Below are 1,328 nucleotides of genomic sequence, written 5' to 3'. Positions count from 1 at the left end.
CCAATCAGACGTTTCCTCAGACTTCTTCAAAACATATGCAGGACTTCCTCCTTCTGACTCCTCTGTTCACCTGCGAACACTGAAGGTGGAGGGGGTGTGGTCACGCCTGTCACTCAAACATAATTCTGCATCTTTTAACTCTTAATCTGAAGCTGAGGTCAGAGATGTTCATCTAAAGACTTCAGAAACATTCAAATCATGACATGGAGGTGATGCAGCTCCAACCTGCAGGACAGGTTTTAAATCCTGAAGAGACTTTAAATCAAATCCAGAATAAAGACATTTCAAAGCTTTTGTTTTAGCGTCCATCTTGAATTTGTGACCATCAGAGAGCACGACTGCGTCTGAGCTGCAGGTGAACCGCCATCAGTCACATGATCAACATGAGATCTCTTGGTGCTGCATCCATAAATGTGTCATCAGAGACGGTTTACTGAGAGATGTTTGTGTTTGATAGAAGATCTGACATTGATTCAGTTTTCTGGATCTTTGCGGCGTCCTCAGATCCGCGGCATGAGCATCGACGAAGCCGTCGCTCAGCTGGAGTTCAACGACAAGAAAGGAGCCAAAATCATGAAAGAGGTTTGTAGCTTCAGACACGTGCACGCCCATATATATATGCACACACACACACACACATGCATGCATGCATGCACATGGATACATGTGCACATACACGCTCATACACACACACACACGCACACTCTCATGCACTCACACAGACACACCATCATGTGGACATGGACTATCGCTCACGTGCACGTGTGAATGAGTCTTTGTTTCCTTGGTTCAGGTCCTCCTTGAAGCTCAGGAGATGGCCGTGAAGACTCACAACGTGGAGTACAAGTCCAACCTGCACGTGGGTGAGTGACGGAACACCTGAGATGAAGGTGAAAGAGGGGCGTGTCCAGGCTGACGGCCTGCAGAGACAAACGCGCTGCTGTTTGAGTCAAAATCCAGACGCTCCAAAAGAAACGTGGACAGCGAGGGCGGGACGCTCTCCACCCGGCTCAGGGGGGTTTTCAAGTCAGAATTCTGTTGAAAACATTTCCTGGGGGGGTCTTTGTGGTAAGGGGTTCAATATGACGTTCAATAACCTCCAGGTGGATATCAGGAACAGAGTTTCTGAACCATGAAGGCTTCCGTCTGATTCGGTCCATCTGGTTCCGTCTGTCTGGTTCCGTCCGTCTGATTCCGTCCATCAGATTCGGTCCGTCTGGTTCCGTCCGTCTGATTCGGTCCGTCTGGTTCCGTCCGTCTGATTCGGTCCATCTGGTTCCGTCTGTCTGGTTCTGTCCGTCTGATTCCGTCCATCAGATTCGGTTCGT

The 1,328-nt window shown here is 49.0% G+C and overlaps 1 protein-coding gene across 1 annotated transcript in view; it reads left to right on the top strand.

Moving 5' to 3' along the window:
• Window positions 1-396: 396 nt before the first annotated feature.
• Window positions 397-1,328, top strand: part of LOC112139292 (39S ribosomal protein L22, mitochondrial-like) — a 1,528-nt gene continuing 596 nt past the window's right edge. Inside the window, exons 1-2 of the mRNA XM_024262038.2 lie at window positions 397-582; window positions 794-870. Of these exons, the coding sequence (XP_024117806.2) occupies window positions 412-582; window positions 794-870 (248 nt within the window). The 5' untranslated portion in view covers window positions 397-411. The remainder of the gene's footprint in view (window positions 583-793; window positions 871-1,328) is intronic.

This window comes from Oryzias melastigma, unplaced genomic scaffold (genome assembly GCF_002922805.2).
Source record: "Oryzias melastigma strain HK-1 unplaced genomic scaffold, ASM292280v2 sc02872, whole genome shotgun sequence".
NCBI lineage: Eukaryota > Metazoa > Chordata > Actinopteri > Beloniformes > Adrianichthyidae > Oryzias > Oryzias melastigma.
This window is presented reverse-complemented; position numbering and strand designations above follow the sequence as displayed.